This window comes from Schistosoma haematobium, chromosome 4, assembly GCF_000699445.3.
Source record: "Schistosoma haematobium chromosome 4, whole genome shotgun sequence".
In the NCBI taxonomy this organism is placed as follows: domain Eukaryota; kingdom Metazoa; phylum Platyhelminthes; class Trematoda; order Strigeidida; family Schistosomatidae; genus Schistosoma; species Schistosoma haematobium.
In genome coordinates this window covers 21675409-21695678 of record NC_067199.1, presented here as the reverse complement: position 1 = coordinate 21695678, position 20270 = coordinate 21675409, and the positions used below count along the sequence as shown (strand labels likewise).

The 20270-nt window shown below is 34.7% G+C and overlaps 2 protein-coding genes across 2 annotated transcripts; one reads left to right on the top strand and one right to left on the bottom strand.

The window, feature by feature from the left end:
• Positions 1–9249, top strand: ERG12 (Mevalonate kinase). The gene is made up of 2 exons (XM_051215962.1): positions 1–32; positions 4605–9249. The coding sequence occupies exon 2, from the start codon at positions 4677–4679 to the stop codon at positions 5850–5852; it is 1176 nt and encodes a 391-aa protein (XP_051066507.1). The 5' UTR covers positions 1–32; positions 4605–4676; the 3' UTR covers positions 5853–9249.
• On the bottom strand, positions 5740–19313 carry MS3_00007646 (uncharacterized protein). Its single transcript, XM_051215961.1, has 3 exons — positions 16282–19313; positions 12511–16229; positions 5740–8616 (listed from the first exon to the last, which is right to left on the bottom strand). The coding sequence occupies exon 2, from the start codon at positions 14658–14660 to the stop codon at positions 14328–14330; it is 333 nt and encodes a 110-aa protein (XP_051066506.1). The 5' UTR covers positions 14661–16229; positions 16282–19313; the 3' UTR covers positions 5740–8616; positions 12511–14327.
• Between the last annotated feature and the right edge of the window lie 957 nt (positions 19314–20270).

Sequence of the window (20270 nt, the reverse complement as noted above, 5' to 3'; positions counted from 1 at the left end):
GATCTCTCAAGGTCGTTGCGGTTTCGGCTACTGTGAGTTTGGTGCAGTATGGTCTTATTTCCTCTTTATACTCCCTCCTAATAAACATATGTTCTTAGATATTTTGAAGCGCTTCCGAACATAACAGAGTGAAGTAGCATAATTTGAAGCTTATATTATTTGTTCTTTGTGATCTCTCAACCTCCTAACTTTGAAGTTGGGCGAAACTGCTTCAATTGGTACAGTTTCTTTGAAAGTTTCGAGTGAATTTTAGAAACATGCAACTAGAACTCTCAAAACGCATCCTGGTATGCGATTCGTTTGAAAGTTTTCTTAGATCTAGGATTTTTTGATCGGAATTTACCTGAGTTTTTCCACAGTTAACATTTCCCCCTAAACAATCACTAAATTCACCCGAAATTTTCGCACACTAATAACAAAATTAGAATCCTCAGTGTTTTACGGCTCATTTTCTTCCCAAACGTCCTGATTCTTCTACATTAGATGTAAATAATGGACGAAGTTGGGGCATTTGACAGGTAATATTGTACTATCGGCTCTGATAATCGGGACAGAAATATTCTTGGTCCATACAAAGCCTGTATTGTTTGCCAGTTACCGCAGTGAAAATTAACGCTTGCCTTAAACCCATCTTTACGTATGTACACCGTGTTCGAGTTGTCATTAATTTATAAGCACTGAGAGATGTCAGGCCAAATCCCAGAATACTAGAGGTAGTAACATGGACGATACAATTTGAGAAGAGAATCTAAATTGGCGAAATAGAAACAAGAAATGTTATGAGGGATTTAGAAACCCAAGATTTGAGGGATGACAGAATGGATGCACCTACGACAATTTTGAATCATGTGATTCAAAGTCTCTAGTGATTGGTTACGGTAATGATGCGGACACCCACCAGGTAGTGCGTACCTATTAACATGACTGAGTTCAATCGTCAGTGACTTCATAGACTGACGACATGTTTTGGTTTTAAATCTCGAGCTTTCTTCCAGCGTACTCATACATCAGAAAACATCTCTCATCTAGGTAGGCGATGGGGGCCATGCGTATCAAATATCGCAACCACCTCAGTTGACAAAGATATACACGAGCAATGCTTCAATGACATCTGTGATCAGATACCAGTAACCCACGAATATCTTCTATTCTTAATGGCTATGTTTCACACCCATAAAGTAGAATGTAGTGAGTCGCTGTGCAGTAAACTCACTCTTCGTTTGGGACACGGATTTCTCACCTACTCTGCAGGTGTCGCAAGTTGTCAAAGCCAATCAAGCCATCTGAATCTGTGCTGGGATTTCGTCAGATACTAGACCGTCATTACTGATGAGACTCAATAAAATTTAGATGGTCGATTTGTTCAACCACTTCACTCCTCATCACCAATTCAGGCGATGACGCAAACTATTGTTTAAGTAACATTTTACATTTGGAGGTAGAGAACCGCATTCCAAACGTGCTTGCATTGTTGCTTAAGGTGGTCAGAAAACTGAAATTTCTCAGTGTCTTCACCAAACAGAACTATATCATTTGTGTATTATAAGTGAACATGTAAATCTTCTGGTAAAAAACCAATTGAAAAGTCAGACGGTAAAAGTGTTATCGCCAAAAGGATGTCTACGACAAAGTTAAGTAGAAGTGGAGGAAGCAGACAACCCTGAAGAACACCACTTGAAGTAGTGAGGTGTGACGAGTGTCAGGATTTTTGTGTCTGGTACAAACCCAATATGTTTTGGATACAGTTGATTATAAAGACAATTTTCTACCGATGGATTGGCAGTTGTACTTAATGAAGTATCTAAAGATAAAACATTTGTCCACTGTTTTCAGTATATAGTTGACGCATTTGATTAACCTTAGAAAGTCGTAATGATGTATGACAAAAACGTGTTATGAATTTTCTGTATTTAGAGGAATTTTGTTATTTCTATTGTTGTATGGGCATCGAGTACGTCAGCTGAATAATACATTATATACTTTGAGTATACCTTTGTGTAGTTTCACATTCATACCGTTCTGGTCTTATTCTGAACCAAAGAAAACAAAAAATGGTGGTTTTCGAGACCGAAGATCCTGGGTTTGGTTCCCGCTTGCGGAATCGTGGATGCTCACTGCTGAGGAGCTTCTAGGTTTTCAATGGTGGTCTGACATTGATCGGTTCATGACCTCAATTAAAAACTAAGATTCTCCACAACTTTACACTGATAATTTTCAAATAAGTCGATAACAGGAAGTGAATGTGTCATGTACAATACTAGGACTCATATTTTTCAAGAGCTGAATAAATTTCACTAGACGGTTATAATTCTTATATAAGATTTTCATAACATTTGTCGGAATCCAATAAAGTCTTAGTCCAGCTTATCCACAAGATAAATCTTTGGAATAGAAGAGAAGCATATTACAGTGCAAAATGTTTTTTGAAATGATTTTATGCACAGTGGAAAAGTATTCATCGTAGGCTCATACACTAACGATTCCAAATAGGTTTAGATGATCGTTCATTTAATTGTATATCTCTGAGTGTTTTGTCTGGATTTCGTTTCTAAAGTAAGAAAAAAGATCAAAAAATTTCAAACCTCGCGTTAGCCTCTTATTCTTGTATAGGAATAACCTCATGTGTCACACGAAACTTTCCTCGAGCTGAGCTAATGCGTTTTCAAAAGTCTGTTGTTTTGATTTCTGTGTATCTTTAAAATTTATCAAATGTGATTTGAAATATTCCCATATTGTAAATTTAGAACAACATATATAAGCGAACAATATTGTTTTCGATTAGATCCTCATCAGGCTTTACTCTAATATACAGTAATATTTATATGCACATACGAAATTAATAAACGAAATTATAAACCACCTTGATTGGTTTAATAATTTCGTATATGCATATAAATATTACTGTATATTAGAGTAAAGCCTGATGAGGATCTAATCGAAAACAATATTGTTCGCTTATATATGTTGTTCCAAATGTGATTTGTTGCTTTTATGGTATGGTTAAAGTATCTCTACTAGCTAACTAGAACTGTTTTCAGCTTTTGAGTCATTGCACACCAAGACTAGAACACATAACTTAACTCCTCATTTATCGGTCAACTAATCTATTGAAGATGTTAACAAAATCCCTGATACACGCAATCGTACACCATCAACTAATCGAACGCTTCTAACACCTTAAGTTAGATTCAATTGGCTACTTCAATCTTCTCGGTGTAAAGCTAATCTAGTTACATTGCATTTATAGTAAAGGTCCGACAATTTTCTGGCTTTTGGGAGATTTAATGTTCTATATTAAATCGTAGTGTTTTGGCTAGCTAAGATTAGCTTGGAGTTTCGGATCCATATTGGTTATGTCAGCTGATATTATACACTTTTATTGCTTTAACTTTCTGATGACTGCTGTTACATATGGATATTTGAAAGTGAATTTCTTGACATTACTTTCACAATAAATAACGTGTATAATACAGTAGTTTTTTAAATCAAATTTTGGGTACCTTATGTTCGCCCATATCTAAATCGTAAGTTTATTTTCTGTAGTTTAGCTACTAGTTGTTCTATTGTTTTCGTGTCGATTCCAGAGGTCATAACAACCTTTATAACACTTAATTTTATATCCTTTCTATTGTTTTTCGTGATTTTCCTTGTAATTAACAACCAGGATATAGTATAGCTAATATTTTAGTTAATTGTCCAGCTCACAAATCCAAAGCAGTATATTTTACTTACGTGTGGATGGTAAGATCTATTCCTATCAGTTTGTAAGCGAGCATAGTAAGTTTCTATTGAGTTATTTTGGCTTTCTTAAGAAAGGAATACTTTTTGTAACTGAAGTCGCTAACAAAAGTTCCCTATATTATACATATTGTACGGCTAAGTAGTGTGTAACAGGTTTTTGTTTCTGACACTAGTTCATATAAGAGGTAGGTTTTAGGTCCAAATTACACTCCACTTAAATTGATTTTAATGACCGGGCAGTATCACTAGCCTTTATACAAAAGTGTGACCCCAAATCGAATGATATTTTCCAGCTATTTAAATGTGTATTGTTTTTAATATATCGTATTTATGAGTTGGAAAAGTAGTCAAATTGTTCTATTCTTTAGTTTCTATAGTTCTTGATAGGTAATTTAATACTTTTCAACAACTAAGTTATGATAATCTTACGTTGTCAGTTACCACTTCTCGGAAAGCTATTACTTTAAGACCATTGACCGAACACCAAGTTTGGACTATTATTAACCCATTTACCACGTACCTGGCTCCAAACAACACTGTGAATGCAATGATTAGTGATACTACCTGGTCGCCCAAACCGAAGTAGTTGGTGCGGAGTCCAATCTGGTTACGCAGTGGCTGAAGGCAAAATATGTTTAACCACAAAGCCTTCGCTCCACCAGTAAACAATATATAATGAGGTTTCATATGGTATCCACTTTGTTGCTGTTTATAACTTCTTGACAGTTCATTGTTTTTTCAACATACTGAATAGCTTCTTAAAACTCTATTATTTTAAGTCACTCCTGCTTTGAAGCGAGTTTTTTTCGTGTGCATTGTTTTTTATCCTAATTCGCTGTAAGCATCGCTTATTTTCTTCCTAGGATACTAGTTTTACATGAGCAAGATTTATTGTGAATTATTTGCCAACAAGATAACATAAACTCCAATCATTTATGAAGAAGTTTGTTGTGTCTGCTCCTGCGAAAGCTATATTATTTGGTGAGCATGCTGTTGTATACGGTTATCCAGCTATCGCTGCTACAATTGACTTACGGTGTTATTTTACAGTTACCATTAAGAATGAAGCTTGTGAAGATATTATTATAGATTTTAAAGATTTATCAGAAAATAGCATTCATATTCCAATCAAAATGCTTCATTCTATTTCAAATAAAGAATCTGTTATGGATTACGCATGGAAATTAGTGTCAGATCTTTTTGATTGTGCTTATCATGACTCTCTTCATGATTCACCTATCATTGTTAGCACATGTGTCATAGTATATCTGTTTATTCGTGCTACACAACTACGAAGCGATGAGTGTAGCAATCAACAATTCCCAATGTTTAATGGAAAAAATGCCATATGTATAGAAATTCAGTCAGATATGCCTAGTGGATGTGGCCTAGGATCATCAGGTGCATTTTCAGTCGCTGCTACTGCTACCATTCTGTTATTAACTAACAATTATCCACTTGTACAAGTTTGGGACATTGATAAGATTCAACGTAAATTAATATCTTCTTTGGCTAGAGACGCTGAATGCATCATTCATGGAAAATCTTCAGGATTAGATAGTACAATATGCACATATGGAGGTACTATAGTTTTTCGGAAAGACCAACTTCCTTTATTTCAGGAAATTAACATTTCAAATTTCGATACTGTCAAATTACTCATAGTCAATACTAACATTACTCGTTCCACATCTCTCGCTGTACGGAAGGTTTATGATAAGTGGAAGGAAGATAAAACGTGTGTAAATTCTATTTTCAAAGAAATAGGTATCATCGTGGACGAAGTAATTGATATTTTGAATCAGAAAGATAACTGTGAAATTAGTCGATCTCTTACTCGTCATATCGTTAGAAATCAACATTTGCTTGAAGAATTGGGAGTGTCACATTCTGTTTCAAACGAAATTATTGAAGAATTAAAACTAGTTGGTATTCCAGCGAAAGTCACTGGAGCAGGTTTCGGGGGTTGTGTACTTGGATTTATTCTAGGGGTAGATTATGATAATTCAGAGCTTAATGATCTTATCAGCAGGTGGCATACACGTTCTTTATGGGCTCAAGTTACTTCTATTGAAGCTACTGGTGTGAAATATAACTCTCATTTTTTATAAATCCTTGTTCTTCATGAACATCTCAAAAGTAAAATTACTTAATCAACAGTGGAGAGATTGATAGTCTGATTTGAAAAATGTATCCATTAGTTATGGATATTTACAGATGTTCGTAGTGTATATTGAGTAAATAACCTTGTCAGTTATGTATTTATCAATTATCCATATGCTTTGTCGCAGTACATTCAAAATATCGATGTAGTTCATTTTTAAGTTCAGCACAAACAAGGTGTTGAAGTAGTTCTATGCCGGGTAATACTATTTTTAGTCTAATTATTCGGACTATGTTGATTGTGTTAAGTTAGGTTGATTGGTAATTATATTGGATATGTACAACTGCTAGGTTGATTGTAGTTGTTACGACTTTCTTCTGGTCATACTTCAACTAATTACGAGTCCTCTAACAAGCCTACTGCATACGACAGTCAATCGCTAGCCTACTCAATATCACATTGTGGTGTGAAAAATTGGGTTTTCACCAAGCAGGTAGGCTCTTTGAATTCATTGAGTTCAATGCTCTGGTGACATAGAAAAGTGTCAATACACTAAATAACAGGTTCTCAGTAATTTCTGTCTAATTTTTGGCACCCCAATCACAATTGGTCCGTAACGGAAGTCTCTAATCAACCACTGAGACCGTATGATGGGTGAAAAAAGTTATTTCGGAACAAATTTACCACAGCTTTCTTTCCAGCAAACCTAAACAGCTAATGACGAGGTTTTTTCGTATTAAATGTGTAAAACTGGTCACGTGTTTGTAGGTTATTACAGACTTATAATATACGCGTACTCAGTCACCATGTGGGTCATACGAAAAACACATGACTGTCGGAAACCTTACAAACCGCATTTTGTTTATTGTTTTAGCTTAAAACAGCTTGTAAATGTCTGTGGGATAGTCGCTGAGCTTACAGCTTTCATCAACATGCAGACATTGTTGCAATTTGCTGGGTTTTACTACAAGATTCTTACATTTTTGTCATATATTCTTATTCACAAGAGGTGATTGCCAAATTGATGACAGTGTATCACGGGGTAGTACAAACAATACAACTTGCCAGTTGAAAAAGGTTTAACAAACAGTGAAAAAAGTTCCAGCGCAAGATTATACCAATAAAGAGAATAAAGACAGTTTGAGTGAAGAGAATTTCCTTTCCAATGACGTCAATTACTGGAGCTATGCAGTCGTATTTATAGTTATCTCTTACACACAGCAGTCCATAATAGAGTGAGGAATTGTTGCTTCACTAATAGATGTAATAAAAGCTAGTCAAAATCTGAACCCACGTCAAAGGGAAATAAGAATGTAAATAATAAATGGAAGTGGGTGCGCACTGCTGAGTCCCACATTAGGATGAAACAGCCATCCAATGTTTCCAGGTTTTCCTTGGTGATCTAGTTTAAATCGACTCATGGATTCAGTTGTCAAATAGAAGTGAGTTATACAGGTTTGTTAATTTGATAACTATAAGGAGTATGGATGAAACACGTCAAAAGTAACTAAAAATAATTAACATTCACGATCTTTGAAGTACACTCAAAAAGTAGCACATCTACAATCTAGGATATGTTTAAGATCATACGCCGATCTAAACTAGACAAACATCAAGAACATGAAACCACTGGATGCCCGTTTCGTCCTTGTATTGGACATCTTACTGATGTGCATCTACGACTTCACCATCGAGGATCGAATCCGGTACCTTCAGTCTCGCGCGCGAACCCTTACTCTTTAGACGGCTGAGCCAGGATCTTATGATGTACGAGGCTAATACCAATCAATTCACGATAGTACTCGATCGTCTAGGATATCATTTATTTAACGAGACCAGGTTAACCAATTTCTAAACTCTGAGTTTAAGATAAATGGTATTGTATGTCTTATTTTTATCACTTATATGAAGGTTGACAATGTAATAATTATAACTTTGCAACTGATCAATCCAATAACACCAACTTATACTCGTTTTGTTGAAGAGTGAAAATAAAAATAGCGTCTAGTCATAACACCATCCATTTGACTGGTCAGCTGAGTTTTGCACATAACACATAAACACATCTATTTAATTCAGAAAAAAAAACTGTGGAAACAAAATTTGAAGATATTTCAAGTGTGATTTACAAATGAATTGACCAATTAAATTTTCCTTATATTCTATATCTAATGAAGAAGTACTTGAAAAGTGAAAATTAAAAGAAAAAAGTCGCCAAATCTGACGAAATAAATAAAAATAATTACCTGAGACAATCTTTAAGATGAATAATAACAATGAACATAGGGTTAAAATGCAATTGTAGAGAAGACCAACTAAAAGTAACTTTCTTTGAGATTAATTTGAAAGAAAAAGTCCAGAATTTCTGTGATTATAGATTTAGTAATATACAATAAATAGGTATGTGCAATATGCGTATTATGATTTTCTATGATCAATATCAAGTAATAATTCAGCGGCTATACCAGGAGCGATTTCTCGGTTGAATAGTAATGTTTCGATTTCTTTTTGTTTCTCTAGAATAAGTGGACTGTTTTTAAATCTACGCCAAACCTCCTCTTTAACAAATGTCCACATCCATATCTAATGTAAGAAAATATAGAGAAACAATATAATGTCGGATTACCGGCGACGTTTTTTAGTGTTCAATATACGTGTTGTGTTTGAATTTCTTAGTCATTTTTCTATTTTAATGCGAAATCCTTGCCGCCGATTTCATTACAAGATCTAGATTTCGCTATATTTGTGTATGGGTTAAAGTGTGCATAAGTCTAGAGAAATGAAATGGAATTTTCAATGAAAATTATGCTACAATACATATCACTCACCTACTAAATAAAGAGGAAAAATTACGGAAATGATGGATAAAACACCATTATTGGAACATCAAAAACGTTAACGAGAACACTGTCCCACTTATCTGTAGTCTTGTGCGGCTTAAATATGCTAATTTATCTGAGCAAATTTTTTTCTTTCCTAAGGTATTCATTAATAGGATGCAAATAATCTATCACTGACAATGAACTCACACTTACTTATAGCTTTCACAGTGATGTTGATATGATAGAAAGAAAAGTCAATTATTGATTGAATTACTCATTATGAGTTTTACTCAACATTACATCCGTTTTGATTCAACGTGAGGATCATTCAGTGAAGTATTTGATTTGTTTTCCCAGTATGATATTTTCTGTATAATATACGATGTTCTTGTATTCAGTTGACATGATCTATGCTAAGTAAGTGATTTGTTATAACTGAGTATGTGATTTAATCCTAATTATTAATCAAAATGGGTGTACCATCAATATATAAACCAGTGTATTTTAGACTATTGTGATTCATTATTATTTGTATCATCATCGTCGTAGTGTTTTGGGGCTAATAAATCTTCACTTATACCAGTCTTTGTGTTCTTACTTTCGCATCGTGGGAATTGCAGAGGTCTCTCGTTCCGAGTATAAGTGATCAGCGTTTTTCCGGCACAGCAATCAACGACGACCAAATATAACAGATGTTCAAGCATTCTGATATAGCGGAGAATAACCACATAATTTTCATTGACAACTGATTAACTGAGTAGTTAACAACACACTATGTAAGTAGCCCTGATTTATTTGAAATAAGCACAGGCTAATTAACGTAGGAATTAAAAATCAAAGATTTTATACCACACAGTTTATAGGTTTAGTGGTTAAAAAGTACGACTTTCGAACACTAATTCTCAGATTAGAATCCCCACTGTGTGTACGTTGGTTTGGACAAGCAGATAGCAACACTAATTCTCACAATAAGGGTGCGCCTCATATCCAATCACCCAGTGAATTAGTTTATTTTATTCGATAATAGTTTAAAGGATTCGTTTATCTACTTTATATACATATGCTAGTCCAGTAATCGGATTATATAAAATAAAATCCAACTAGTGGGCAAAAACATGTTCTTCTTTACAACTATTTAGTATTATTTGGCAGAAAAAGATTTCGAACTGTCAAATTAATAATATAGTATGGGTTCGAATTCCATACTGTTGTCCTTATTATTGGATATCCAAGCAACTACTTGCAATATATCATTCTAGAAGCTTCAATCACAAAATATTTGGACACTAGCAGAACTTTGGTTACAAAACAACCGAACTGATCATTTAGAGGGTTAGGTTTCACTTTCAAATGCAATCAGCACCAAACAATCGCACAGTGTACTTTTACCATATATCTTTTTAAGCAGATTGAGTTCCTATTTGCAGTCATTTATAATAAAAATTAAACGTTAGTAGTAAGGGTTTATAGTCTATTCCGATGTTGATAATAAGGATTGAAAATTTGACCAATCCTTGCTGGGATATACGCATACTATGCAGACTATCTTGATATAGCCAATATTTCATAAGTTATTTAAAATAGCATTTCGAGCTATGCTATGCTAGAAATGCTCTCACACAGCCACACGTATACAGCCTCTGCCAGGGAAGTCCTACTCACTGACTTATCGTGGCGGGGGTGTTGTCTACGAAAATGAAAGGACGAAAAGCGAATGTCCGGAGCTTTAACCGGATTCCAAACCAATGGTGCACATGGGCTCCAGTATCCTGCGGGAACAAATGGCGTATGAACCAACCGTTGGTCACTGGCTACCATGGGACTGCATCTCCTCACAATGCTCCACTGCCTTGTGGATCAGACCTTTAGGTCAAAAACTCCGGGTGTGGCCCCCTAAGATAACAACCTGCTTCGGTCTGGGCACCTGGGCAGTATCACAGTCCACACACACACAAATATGGTGTGGCGCATATATAATTGGTGCCCTCTTGTACCAATATTTATGTGTTGAAATAAATAAATAATCTAAAATAGATTCGTTAAGGGTAACGGTGGAATTCCGGCGCGAACATCAACATTGTGATTGAACATCCGGCTGATGAGTCCCAAATAAGATGAAACGCATATCCTAGATTCTACTGCAAAACCCAATCCATCTATTCTAAATCAAATAATGATTTGAATTGAATATAAGTTCACAAAAACATTATCTCCAATAGCTGGTTTATCAAAGATATATGATTAAATTGGTTCACAACTGTAAATAGTAATTTCTTACATATACAATTATAAACTATTCCCCAGACCATTGAGTCTCAGCTTATCGAAAGTCATAACAATTAAGCTATTTTACTTGATAAATTTTATCCATTTCTAAAATGAAAAATGAGTCAACAAACCTAATAATGTTTACGACAAACATAAGAATTATGATTGGTAAATAAACAAATAAAGAAATTCGATGGTGTCAAATCGGAAGTTTTTTTAGCATACATTAAATACAGAAGTTCGAAAGAAATTTAAATCAGCAAATAAACTATAAATTTTCAAAGTTAATTTTGAGTAGTTCCAAAGTATTCCTCAGAAAAGCCCATAAGAGCCTCTCCTCCCCAAAGTTTTATCCAATCAGTATTAGACAGACATCTAGAGATTGAAGTCACGTCCCTAACTGGACATTAGCCTATACTGCTACTATATTTAGTACGGTTCCAGAAATTTCCAGCAGCCTCTCGTTTTGCTGTGTATCAATCAACCTCGGAGTAAAGCGTTCATTTTGCACTTTGCGCCTTTTCTCTTGTGTTCAAGTTGTGTATATGTAGCCTGATGGTTATTAAATGCGCCTATGATGTCGGATCAAGCAATCGTTTATCAAACTTATCAGTATCAATTTATTCATTTCAAGATACTTTAATTAAGTATTTGGTGATACTCTCCTATCACGAAATGATATTTTTGTTGGAGAAAAAAATAATATCAATGTATATACAATAAGTCAACAGTATACTTCATTGAATTAACTAGAATGATTTAAGACGATTCTGTAGTAAGTTATAAAAAACTGGCAATAAAATAATATCATTTAACCAATTTAAGATTATTTATGTGCAAATTGGTAGATAAATGAGTGGTATTTCCAACCTGAAAATTCTAATAAGGAGACTGCAGGTTCAAATACTTTAATTCAGTATGATTAATGAGACCAGGTAGTAGGAGTTTAGTGGTCATATATATGACTCCAGTTCGATCGTATAAATGACTGTTATTAAAATTACATGTCGCCGATCCTCGTATATAACGATCGACTTAAATCACGTCGGTGAATAACGGAATTATATAAGTCGAATACGAGAATGTATTTCGAATACGTGTATTTCATACAATCTTTGATCTGAACAGACAACCAAGAAAATGAAGCGAAGATGAGAGAGAAGCAAAACGGATAGGAGTAGGTATGTGAGCCAACTCCATTCAACCAAGCGTGAATCGATATTTATAGTCAAACAAAAATAAGCCACTGACATGTGATGAATAAGATAAGAAATGCACACACGCTTACATAAAAACACTCAAGGTTGATAAGCAAATAATCAACAAGGGAAAAATGTAGCTTGAGAAGAATGGATAAATTGGTTATTCCAGAAGCTAGAATAGACTATGTGAACATGACATTGCACCAGTCACTACAAGAGTATTAAGTTTCATATTTAAATTGTACCTCGGTGATAAGTACACTGATTTGAAGTTGGTGAGTTACATGAACTAATTAAGGTAAAGAAAAAACGGAGCAGAAAATAATATCGAAAAAAAAACGTTGAAAACCTAAATTTAATTGAATTAACTCACTCTCAATTGTTCTTTTCGTATTCTCTGTAATTCACCTGATTTAATTAGTGATTGGTGAAATTTAAAAGCTGTAGACCAAAATTCAATAAGTCCATCACCTGTTAGACTGGATACAAGTTGTACCTTATTTGGTTTTATACAAGTATGAAAAAAAAACAATTGTGAAGAATTATTATTCAGTTAACTTATATTAATAGTTACTGAAGATAAAATAGATTTGAAGTTAGTTTTAAACGTGGCTAATATCAACAAAGAAATCATTTAAAAATCAGAAAGTTACTTTACAGTTAAGTTCTATTTCGAGATTATTTCTCAGTAGTGCACATAAATACAACACTAATCGGTAATATCGGTATAATATTTTGAAAGTGAAACTTACACCACATATGGTATTGGGTGCTGGAAATGCAGACCATTAGATTTTTAACTCATTTATCAAAAAAGTATCACACTCACAGAGATACCTGGAATTCCTGGGTACAATCAAGCATGAAATTAGTGGTGTATACCACTAAGAAGTTCTAAACGAAGGTAAAGCATTTTTTCAATACTTCCTGGTAACAAGTACTTATCTAGATAATACTAGTTAGTGGTGAAAACCGACTTAATGTCGAACAATCCTTACGCTTCAGTTCTTTTCTCAGATCAGTGATACGAACAGTTAATTCTTTATCACTTATTAGAATAAGAATACTGTAAGACGAATTAACAGATGTATATATGTGCCTGGTCTTACGTTGTAGCTGATCGAATTAACAGATAGAATTTTATGTTATGTTTTTCGAATTTCATTATTTTCAAACCTATTTGATCATAAATCAACTTTAAACTTCAAGTATATAACAAAACTGCTGAATGAATAAACATGTTTCACAGGGTTTATCGGTCAATCAGTTGCAACGTAGAACCTAGAACGTGTGTATATCGATCAAACTTGCCACACCCCATTTGGCACACCGAAACGAAAATGTCAGGCCAACTCCCACAGTAGCAGATGTATTTACAGTATCAGTGATGATAGAGATTAGGCATCGAAGACGCAATTGAAGAAGATATAGATTAGTGAGATGAAAACAATTATGAGGAATTAAGAAGCTCAGGACTTTAGGAAAGCGATTTTGAGCCACGTCATTAAAAGTCTGGAAACACTGGTGACGATAATGAAATGGACCCCAACCAGGTAGTCTGAACCTATTAACATGGCTCAGTATATTTGTTAATGATTTCATGGACTAATGCCATGGTTTGGCCGCCCTTAGCCTTCTTTCAGCCTACTCCTACAAGGTTTACAAATAACAATGAATTTCTTGAAATATCCTAAAAATGAAAACATTTTATGTAATATAAATAACAGTAAATTAGTGTAGAACTACTAAAGATTTAACTGTTGAGCCGTTAGGATATTATGGTATTCAGGTGATTCATGTACAAGTACCAATATTGAGATGTATTTTTTTCGTAAATATTCAAGACTATACAGATAATTAAATGTATTCGGCAATTTAAAAACAGTGATTACTTGTTTGAATAAATAACTTCTGACAGAGAATAGTCGTTTTTTTACGAACACAGATTTTTTAAATCAAGATTCATGAAAAGAGAAATGCACTGCTTCATATTTTAAAAAAATTTGCTTCGATAAAACAAGCAACTGTCTGTCGTCAAGTAGTGAAAATTTAGTGTTTACAATTTAATGACTTAATTCTTGTAATGAAATGCCGTTGAGCATATTAGGATTAATGAGTTAAATATTCAGATCACTGAATCCCAACTAATGACCAACCGCTATAGAGTGGATGCTAATTATTTCGCACGGGTCAAGACTTTGAAATATTTAGTGAATCTAAATTACTTCCTATTTTTAATTCTTGTATTTTATAAGTTAAATAAAGTAACTGGTTTACTTTCGGAATCCAATTAGGTCTTCGACAACGCATATATTTGAGAGCGTTCGAATATTCTTTAGCAATAAGACGAGCTTGATGCAATAGTTCACCATCTGCTTTATTCACTAGAACCAGATCAGCAACTTCAACAATCCCTCGTTTTATGCCTTGTAATTCATCACCTCCAGCAGGAGGAATAATCAAAACAAACATATCAACCATATCTGCAGCAGCGAACTCTAACTGTCCAACACCTGGAATCATAAGGGGACAAATTATGTTCAAACAATTAGGCGATGTACGTAAAAATTTCCGAATTTTATGAAGATATAAATTTCTAAAGGGAATTTTCAATTAGGATTCAGTTGTAGAGATGCCATACGATAGAATTCATTACAGATATTAGGCTGCATATTTTATTTTATTTTAACACATAGATATTGGTACAAGAAGGCACCAAATACATATGCGCCACACAAATCTCATTCGATATGTGTGATGGCTGTGATACTGCCCGGGTGCCAAAACCGAAGCAGGTGGTTTTCTTAGGGGGCCATTCCCCGAGCCTTCGACGTGAAGGTCTGATCCACAAGGCAGTGGAGCATCGTAAGGAGATGCAGTCCCATGGAAGCCGGTGACCAACAATTGGTTCATACGCCTTTTGTTCCCGCAGGATACTGGAGCCCGTGTGCACCATTGGTTTGGAATCCGGTTAAAGCGCCGGACATTCATTTTTCGTCCTCTCATTTTTGTAAACAACACCCCCGCCACGAGAAGGCAGTGAGTAGGACTTCCCTGGCAGAGGCTATATACGCGTGGCCATGTGAGAGCATTTCGAGAGGGAGAGAGGACTCAGAAGTAAAACTATATGCCTAAAAGAACAACTTTCATCACGTAGTGACAAGAATTACAGGCTTGATCAAATCTAGCAATTACTGGACAGCTATTTATGTGGAACAGATGCTGACGAACATAATATCTTAAATTTTAACTAATGAAGCATATAAGCAAAATTCACAGGAGAACTGCCCTCTAAGGAACTGCATCCGGTCGAAAAACCACAACTACGTTGACGCATCAGGAGCACTGCAGTTGTTTTTTAAGAAAGTACTTTGTAAATGATTATACTGAAAATCAAAATAAATACAACTAAACTATGAATAACATAAAGTTTTTTTCATGAGTTACATTTTAAATTAGTTATTTGTAATAAAGAATGATATGTTTAGTCATTGATGCCAACGGAAGACTGTCGATCAAATTACAATGGGACTGTTACTCAATGACGAATCAGCCGAGCTAATTCAGTCCCACAGATCGGTCGTAGCTTAGTGGAAACATCTCCAAGTAATGTTGGGTGATGCAAGTTCGGATCTCACAGAGGGTAACAATCCCCTCAAAACTGAAGATACACTGTGATTATGAGCTCCAATCAGCAAGTAAATTAGGTTCAGGAATCCCCATATATGCCTCAAACCTCATGACATCAAATTAGTTCATTCATTTCCAAACATATTCCATATGAAATTGGAAGAAAATTACGTCTAATGGCAGTGGCGAATAATACGTGGAGATCACAATCATCGCTATCGAGTTATTAATGCAAAAATTTTCACGAAATTGTCTGTCTTTAAACATAGTTTAACTTGACCAAACATTGTAAATTAATTTTTTCATTGACGAACACTCCATTTATTAACATACCGGAACTACGTAGCTCACTTTGAAGACATACTGATCTCTTTTAAAATTCAATTGATGTAAACCAATATATCACCCCTACATTTCGATTTATCTTGAATCATCATCATCATCTTGAATCTATTCACAATTCTAAAAGAAAAAACAAGAAATATGAAACTACAAAATTCAAACACGAACATACCAACAGTTTCTACGAGGACAGTTTCAAATCCTGCAGCTTCACATAGTAGGATGGATTCACTAGTTGCACGAGCAACACCACCTAAATTTCCACCACTAGGGGATGGTCGTATGTAGGCATTCAAATTACTGGACAATTCAGGCATTCGAGTTTTATCGGCCAAGAGACTACCACCAGTTGTATGTGAAGAAGGATCTATTGCTAAGACAGCTACACGATGAAGTTTTCTGATTTCTTGATTGAAATGTTCTTCGTCTAGTGTCAACCGCTGCTTACCATAAGATTTATAAGAAGTATTAATTACAGGATTCCATGGTTTACTACCTGTAAGGCGACCACCAAATGCTTCAATAAATGTACTTTTCCCAGCACCTGGTGGGCCAGAGAGACCTTGAAAGGGAATCAATAATATTAGATAAATTTCACTAAAAAAAGTAGAAATCAGTGCATTTTTGCAAAATCTAGTCAATCCATCGACTTTCAAGATATAGTTTGTATGTTCTGACCCTGCATCCTCTATTTCGATTTGAGTAGCCGGGAAGTATCGCTAGAACATTTACGAAGAGTGTGACTCTAAGCCTACTACATTAACATGTACTTTATAAATCAGTTGGATTATGATTAGTTAACTAATTATTACGCATCATATGACTTGAGATAACGTTACTTAACAAAGGCTCGTGATGTGAACAGAGAAAAAAAAGCTTTGACAAGCAGCGGAAGCTATTTTGAGGGACATTATATCAATCAATTCAAACCTTGTAAAACTAACATTTAATTTTGTCCGTAGTTTATTCTGAAAACCATAATCTTTCTTTTGATGTATGATTCACTGACAAACCCTTTTTAATCACAAAGTTATTGTGATTTAAATGTAACTTTGGCTACTCTATTTTTCTACCCTAATCCCCAGTTATAAACAGGACAGTATTTTTCGAATTGTTTGTACATTGTGGTCATGTTAATTATCTATTTATTCATGCATCTTTTTGTGCTAATTTGGATCGGAGTGTGAGTCGGAATTAGGAATAAATCAAGTAGTTTCAGTTGACTCGTCTCCTATCTCTATCTCTCTCTAGCTTGTCAGCCAATCAACCGAGAGAGCAGTTTTCGTCTCTCTACTCAAGGCAGTTAGTCTAACTTCGAACTCATGCGATTCTAGCCTCAAGGTTGAACCAGTAAGCTTATCATGTCAAGGTCTAAACCTAAATTGAGACAAGTTATCTTCTGCATATTAGTGGGTAGACATATCAAGGATGTAACAGTTCATAAAGCGTAAGTTTAATAGATAAAGTACAGATATTGATAATCAATATGAGACAACGATTGCAGAGAAGGTCAACTTGAACTTATGTCGCAAACAATGTTTTCTATAAGTCATGCTTTTAGAAATTTCATTTAATCTGTACAGTTATCGTTGCGAGCAGGTTAACAAACAATTAAATACGAGTAGATTCTTTTTTATTAGTCGATGCCATAAAAACCTACTAAAACCAACGTATGAAGGACCTTATAGTGACAGAGAGCGCCGAAAAATACTTCATAAGCACAGATAGAAAGCCTCTATAGACAGACTTAAACTGGCTTTCCTCGATAGTGAGCAGGAAGGCAGCACCAAGACAGACAAGCAGCCTTTTTCTTCTGACATACAGAAAGCTTAAATTAAAAATCATGTCGCCGGAAAATCTAACTGTACAACTAGAAGTGGTGGAACAATAAATAAATACAAATATTTTGTACATTTTATTGATTAATTATTTACTTCTTTGTATAACTGTCAATTCATCTGTTCACCATCATAATGAAAGTTGATAATAGAAGTAAAAGTAATATTTGGTGATAAAGATAGGGTTTTATTAAGAACGAGGCGATGTTGCATACTGTTAGAGGTATGAAGGAAATTGTTATTTCTCAGTTACCCAGACCGTGGAAAAATATTTCTTTAAGGGGTACCTGAAAGGGAAACTAAACCAGTGGTAGTTTTGGCAACCTGAGAGCCTGACGTTAGAGCTAAAGAGACATTTTGGACACAGGCTACATAGACGTTTTGTGACAGTTTTCTATGTGTTAGCATTGCACTTCGAAGTGATCTATTGAAGAAGACAGTAATCCATTGGGTGAGATATTTTCAGAGTCGGGGATTCCGAAACTTGTCCCTCTGCTGTGAGGAGGCAGCATCGATGCAGATGCTGTTCATTAGAGAAATAACTTATTGTTGTCACAACCCTGTACACTCAGCAGTACAGCTTCTCCCGAAAACTTAAAATTCATTCGAATATATGAAAGATGATTGTCCACTTAACGGTTTGACTTCTCGTAGACTGCTTCAAAACGACATCTGAACTAGCAAGCATTGAGTTGCTCGTCGAGCAGAGTGATAGTTGAGCATACGAAACATATGTCTTAACCACGTCAGTCAATGAAGATTTACAACTACACCTATCGACTCCCCACCTCTGTAAAGCATAGCAAGCTTAACCTTAATATCGCTCACTCAGTCATTCCTGGAAACGCATTCAGTGCTTCGAGGACTGATCGTAACTGCTATTTTGAATTGGTGATCGCGCTGTCATGCCATCATGGTCTAATCAAGCTATATTGACTGAAATTTTTCAGGTCCTACCGTCCCAGGAGGGTTGTCCGAGTAATAGTAAGTCTAGAAACAAAAACTTAAGGTCTGAGGGTGAAGCTGTATTCCTGAGTTTACAGGGTTGTGACAACAATAAGTTGTTTCAATTAAATGAACATATATATTGGAGGATTTCTTGAGAGAGTAGAATTTTCAAAGTTGAAATCACGAACTGGTTTTAGCTAGACCAGCATATTTATTAGTCTGTGTGCATATTTTTGACTAACATTCAGTAATTAATGTTATCTCATCAATAAGTGTGTATGTGTTGACTACATAGTTATATACCATCGTTACTTTTTGTTAGGAATTCATATAATTAACATTTTCCCTTTTTGCTATGGTCAACAACATACAAGTACAATAAGTTTGTGTATTAACATATATGGCATGCCATTATCCAACATGCTTATATATATATATATATATATATATATATATATATATATATATATATATATATATATATATATATAGCTGAGAAAAGATGGTTAACTTTACTGATTTCAGTGAGACTGAACAATCTCCACAACACCATACTTATAAAGATAAGTAGTATTAACCTCACTTATAAAATTTTTGTGGTTACTCACATTTTTTGTAACTTCATTAAGTTGTCCAATTGCTAATATCGACCAAAAAACGTTATTTATGTCGGTATAAAACTGTCCTTGTTATTTTGATGACTATATAGATTACCGTATGATCATACACTTGTTTCATTACGCACTCTCGTTCTCTCCTCTGTTACTGTTACATAATCAGGTTTCTAATATAATTGTTACACATTTTTCAAACAATTTCCTCCTCAACAATATTCTGGTAAATTATATATCCTAACATCTCAGTCAAATCGAATTCCTCGTGTTTGACAATCCCGTACCATAACTGAGAAATTACATCCAGACTTTATGAACACGCGGATGCTAGAAATTTAATAAGTAACCCGCTGTATTGCTATTGCATATCGAACTCCTTAGGCAATGGTCTCCTACTAGGACTCTGGAAATCTTCTCTTGAAGCTAGTCACTAGTGTGCACGTGATAATTATCAGTATGGAGTTGTGGAGATATCTTTAAGATTACGAACAGATCTAAGTTAAAAAACCATTGAAAATATGGAGTCACTGAACGGCCTTTTTGTTCTAGTATCATATTTTGACTTTATTAATACAGTTGACTTGTTTATGCACATTCGTTTTGAGTAACTTTATAAATATTTTTGTACTTATACTTTTCGGTCCACTATATCATTACCTCTTAATCTCAAAACAAATTGCAAATGGTATGTAGTATATTGTTTAAGATTGACATTCAGTGTATATAACATTGAAATTTCATAGGATATTATGTAGGTTGGT